Source organism: Macadamia integrifolia, chromosome 14 (genome assembly GCF_013358625.1).
Source record: "Macadamia integrifolia cultivar HAES 741 chromosome 14, SCU_Mint_v3, whole genome shotgun sequence".
NCBI lineage: Eukaryota > Viridiplantae > Streptophyta > Magnoliopsida > Proteales > Proteaceae > Macadamia > Macadamia integrifolia.
This window is the reverse complement of record NC_056570.1, coordinates 2126355-2132299: the sequence shown is the minus strand read 5'-3', so window position 1 is coordinate 2132299 and position 5945 is coordinate 2126355. Positions and strand designations below refer to the sequence as shown.

Here is a 5945-nt window from a genome sequence, read left to right as displayed (position 1 = left end):
GAAGTGACCGGATAATTCAATCATTCAAGTTAGAATCAAAGTCAAAGTCAAAGTCAAAGTCAAAAGTCAAAGTCTTTAGTTTATACATTGTCTCTCTAATTTCTAAGTTAAAAAATCGAAGCGAATCGATTTCTTGTGTTTCCATTGACTTTGCCAACTGGAAATGCATTATTGACCTAATATTGTAGTCTTTCATATAGTTCATAATTCCGAGACTCCAAACCAGTGAAGCACAAAGGTGGCCTCCTGCACTGGTAAAGTATCCACTTGGTCTCTTGGTCATCATCACATTACACTCCCACTGACTATTGACTTGTCAAAATACCCATAGCAAGGGTTTATACCTAACAATATTTCTTGCTGACTCTTTGGAAAAAAAATAAAATTAATAACAATAATATAATCCCATACCTAATCATTTCTTCAAATTGCCCTCCACTTCTAAGTTCATAGCCTTCGTTGTAGCTTCATCCATGTTACCTGTCAAATAAAAGGCATGCCTTCTTCAGGAAAAGAAGTTTACAATCTGAAGGCCTTCTTCCTTCATGCGGCATTGCTCCGTCAGGCTTTTGCTCATTGCGAAAAATTCGCCACTGCTGCCTTTCATAGGAGTCTGGGTCATGTCTTAGTCCTAGTGTGACTGATCATCCTCTTGGATCAATGCAATGCCATAATACTGATAGCCATGAGTGAGGAAAAACTCGGTCTTGAAAAATATGTCTACAAAAACGTAGTTGCAAGTAAAATTTGACACAGTCTTTAATATAAAATTTAAAATTGAATGGAACTATCCTCCAATACATTAAGTTAGTATATCATTGGTACTTGAATGAATGCTAATTATGGGGCATATTTCGAATTATGTCAACAAGGAGAAGGAAACTGAGGTGCTCAAATATGGAGCTTCATCATACCTGTTCAAGTATGGACTTGACAATTTTCAAAACCTCTCAATCTTCTATGCGTGTGGTGGACGAAGTCCAAAAGAAATAGGGAGAAAGGGAGAACTCTAGCGTGGGTGCGACTATGTGATTAACAATTCATTCAAACCTTTTTTTTTATTATTCATATGCTATGATTAGGGTGGTAGAATGTAAAAACGCAAATAGATGAAGTTGTGGTAAAATAAAATGTTAAGGGAATTTCAGAAGTACTCTAAGCCAATATGGATCATCCTTAATCAGACCATATCGAAAAGATTTATCCCAATTTTAATTTTTAATAAAAATCAGTTTTTTATTATGTTTTTACCCTTGGACCATACCCATGTATCAGGATGATTAGATCAGTCAAGATTGAAGATTGATCAAGGTTTATTAACTTGAAGAATCCAAAATGAATTGTTCACTTGAATTGTCAATCCCAATAGGAGAATATATACAACCATTACATTTATCATTCCCAATATGTTTCCTTCGTATATAGAAGACACATATTGAGAGTTTATATTGATGGAATGTTCAGGTGGAGATAAGAAGGATGAGATGGAAAGATAATGATGGTAAGACCACCCCTCAAGTTGGTGCGTGGAGATCCCAAACACCCAACTTGGACGTTAGAAACCGAAATTGATCTTGACTGAATGCCTTTGTAAAGACGTTGGCTAGCTAGAGGCGAGACGCAATCTTGGATGGCTGAATTAACCCTTGCTGGTATTTTTCATGAACGAGATGGCAATCGATCTCGATGTATTTCATTCCTGTGAAAAACAGGGTTGGCAACAATATGGAGGGCGGCCTTGTTATTACAGTACAAAGGAATTGGTGTTGGATAGGCAAAGCTAAGTAACGCAATAGAGTTGTCAACTATACCAGCTCGCAAGTAGCAATGGCTATGGCACGATATTTGGCCTCGGCAAAAGAATGGGAAAGTGTATATTGCTTCTTTGTCTTCCAAGAGATAAGACTAGAACTCAGTATGAACAATAACCCATCGTTGACCGGCAAGTCATGGAAAACTAGCCCATTTTGAGCCACAATAAGCCCAAAAACTCCAAGGTTGCATTGGCTAGATAATAAAGCCCTTGGCCCAGAATCTACTTAAGGTAGTGAAATAAGCAGTGGGCTGCATCCATGTGGGAATACCGTGGCTGGTGCATAAATTGGCTCAAAATATTGACGGCATGAACAATATAAGGGTGTTTCACTGTAAGATAGATCAATTGGCCCACCAAAAGCTGGTAAAGAAAAGCATCCTATAGAACACCTCCCATGTCATTAGATAGCTTCAAATTGAGGATTCCTGAATCTAATCTTCTTTTTCAAAAGAGGATTCACTGTGAGAGAGAACCAACACTTCCACACCTTCGTTTGATTTGTAGTTACGTTTCTTTCACGCAACAAATTAAAGAGTTGAATTGTGGAAGAAATCATTTTGTTGACTTCGTGCGTCAAGAACCTTATTTTATTTATTTATTTATTTGGAATTTCAAAAACTAGATATCAACTGGCCTCTCTATAAATTAGCAATCAAGAGGACAACATAATGGTATGTATGTATGATTGATTCACTCACTGCAAACAACATACATACAGTACCGAACCCATGGCTTACTACTCATCTACCCGTTCTTCTCGCAGTACTTCTCCGACTCCATTAATGTCGTTTTTCTATCTTTGCCTGATCATCTTATTCCTTAGTACTTCCTCTGCGTTTGGTAGTGGATTAGGGGTCTCTTCCTCTCAGTCGTCATCAAGTGAAACAGAGGCTCTACTCAAATGGAAAGCCACTCTCCAAAACTACTCTGTCCCTGCTCTCCGTTCTTGGAAGCTTACATCATCACCATCATCTCCCAACACCAATACTACTGCTACGGCTTCTTCATCATCAGCACCAATCCCCTGCTGCAAGTGGTTTGGTATAACCTGTAACAAAGCCGGAAGCAGCGTGGTTGAGATTAGCCTTCCAGGACTCGAGCTGCAAGGTACGCTTCACAACTTCACCTTCTCTTCCTTTCCCAATCTCCTCCGTCTCAATCTCAGCCTCAATGGACTCACAGGACCCATACCAGTGCATATTGGTAGCCTCTCCAAACTCACCCTCCTTGATCTCTCCAATAATTATCTTTCCAGCGTTCTGCCTCCCTTAAGTAATTTAAGCAGCCTGCAATTCTTAGACCTCTATGGCAATGAAATCAGTGGCACAATTCCTTTAGAAATAGGGAATATGAAAAATCTGGTTGAGTTAGCAATAGGTTCGAATAAATTCACTGATATGATCCCCCATGTCCTAGCTAATTTAAGCAACCTTCACTTTCTATACTTGCATACCAATGAACTCAGTGGTGCAATACCTTACGTAATGGGAAATCTAGAAATTTTGGTTGAGTTGGACCTAGCTGAAAACAAACTCATTGGTCCAATCCCTCATTCTCTCTCTAATTTAACTAGACTAGAGACTCTCTATCTGTTTGACAATCAATTATTTGGTCTGGTGCCTTCTGAAATCGGAGATATGAAAAATCTGATTGACTTGAAGCTATCTCAAAACAAACTCAGTGGTGCAATCCCTCATTCTCTGTCTAATTTAACTAGACTAGAGACCCTCTATCTGTTTGACAATCAATTATTTGGTCTGGTGCCTTTAGAAATTGGAGATATGAAAAATCTGGTTAACTTGGCACTATATCAAAACAACCTCGGTGGTCCAATCCCTCATTCTCTGGCTAATTTAACTAGATTGAAGAGCCTCTATTTGTATGGCAATCAATTATCTGGTCCAATGCCTTTAGAAATTGGAGATATGAAAAATCTGGTTAACTTGGCATTATATCAAAACAACCTCAGCGGTCCAATCCCTCATTCTTTGGCTAATTTAACTAGATTGATGAGCCTCTATTTGTATGGCAATCAATTATCTGGTCCAATGCCTTTTGAAATCGGAGATATGAAAAATCTGATTGACTTGGAGCTATCTCAAAACAAACTCAGCGGTCCAATCCCTCATTCTCTGGCTAATTTAACTAGACTAGAGACCCTCTATTTGCATTCAAATCAATTATCTGGTCCATTTCCTTCTGAAATCGGAGATATGAAAAATCTGATTGACTTGGAGCTATCTTATAACAAACTCAATGGTCCAATCCCTCATTATCTGGCTAATTTAAGTAAACTAGAGTTCCTCCATTTGAACGACAATCAATTATCTAGTCCAGTGCCTTTTGAAATCGGAGATATGAAAAATCTGATTGTCTTGGACCTATCTTATAACAAACTCAATGGTCCAATCCCTCATTCTCTATCTAATTTAACTAGACTAGAGTTCCTCTATTTGAATTCGAATCAATTATCTGGTGCCATACCTCAAGACTTTGGCAGCCAAGCATCCATTGTAGAATTCCAGTTGTCCAACAACATCTTATCTGGAAGCTTACCGCAACAAATATGCCAAGGACGATCACTTCAACGATTAGTGGTTCAAAACAATAGTCTTACGGGTCCTATTCCTGACTTCAGAAATTGCACAAGTTTAATGAGAGTTAGACTTGAAAAAAACCTATTAGTAGGAAATATAACTGATAGTTTTGGTGTATATCCACATCTTTATTACATTGATATGAGTCACAACAGACTATATGGAGAGCTATCACCAAATTGGGGAAAATGTAAGAATTTGTCCGTTCTGAAGATTTCTGGAAATAATATTAGTGGGAAGATACCACTTGAGATTGGTCAGTTAACTCAACTTGGAGAACTTGATCTTTCTTCCAACAAACTTGCTAGAGAAATACCAAAGGAACTTGGTAACTTATCTACATTGCTCCTTTTGTATTTAAATGACAACCAGATTTCAGGGCATGTACCAGTTGAAATCGGCAAATTAATCAATTTGGACCATCTAGATTTATCGGCCAACTGCTTGATTGGATCAATCCCGACGCAACTTGGTCAATGCTCCAAATTGTTGTCATTAAATTTGAGCTGTAATTCATTGAATGGAAGCATTCCATCTCAAATTGGTGATCTTGTATCCCTACAAGTGCAATTGGACCTTAGTCATAACTCAATCAGTGGACCGATACCACCAGTGCTTGGAAATTTGATGATGCTGGAAATTTTGAATCTATCCCATAATATGATCACAGGCTCAATACCTTTTTCTCTTGAAAATATGGTTAGCTTAGTATCTCTTGATCTATCCTACAATGAGTTAGAGGGTGTTGTCCCCAACACTAGGGTTTTTAGAAATGCTTCTTCACCTCAAGCATTTAGAAACAATAAAGAGTTATGTGGTGAACTTCAAGGTCTACTTCCTTGCAATCCATCTCTTACAAGCAAAGGATTGAGAAAAAGTGGACAGAAAGTCGTCATATCCCTCGTTGCTTCTTTGATAGGACTTTTGTTCCTAATATTTGCAATTATTGGTGTTTTCTTCCTCTTGCGAAAAAAAGTGAAAAAAGGGAATATAGAAGAGGCAAGAAGAAACCATGGCAATATCTTTTCAATATGGAATTTCGATGGCAAGATTGCTTATGAGGATATTATTCAAGCAACAGAGGGTTTTGATGTCAAATATTGCATTGGAATTGGAACTTATGGGAGTGTTTACAAAGCAGTGCTACCTACAGGCCATGTAGTCGCCTTGAAGAAGTTCCATCCATTGGAAGGTGAGTTGATAGTTGATGAGGAAAGCTTTGGGAATGAGATTCGTGTGTTAACAGAATTACGGCATCGAAACATTGTCAAACTTTATGGATTCTGCTCTCATCCACGATGCATGTTTCTAGTTTATGAGTACATGGAAAAAGGAAGCATAGCACATATCTTAAGCAATCAAGCAAAGGCTCTGGAGTTTGATTGGCTGAAAAGAGTAAATGCCATCAAAAGTGTTGCCAATGCTTTGTCTTACTTGCATCATGATTGCATTCCACCAATAATTCATCGGGATATTTCAAGCAAAAATATTTTGCTAGACTTGGAATTTGAGGCTCATGTATCCGATTTTGG

The 5945-nt window shown here is 38.1% G+C and overlaps 1 protein-coding gene across 1 annotated transcript; it reads left to right on the top strand.

Moving 5' to 3' along the window:
• Positions 1-2544: 2544 nt before the first annotated feature.
• LOC122061671 (MDIS1-interacting receptor like kinase 2-like) lies at positions 2545-5940 on the top strand (the record flags this gene model as incomplete). Its single annotated transcript, XM_042625085.1, has 1 exon — positions 2545-5940. A coding segment is annotated over exon 1 (3396 nt), but the record flags the coding sequence as incomplete, so codon positions are not given.
• Positions 5941-5945: the final 5 nt, after the last annotated feature.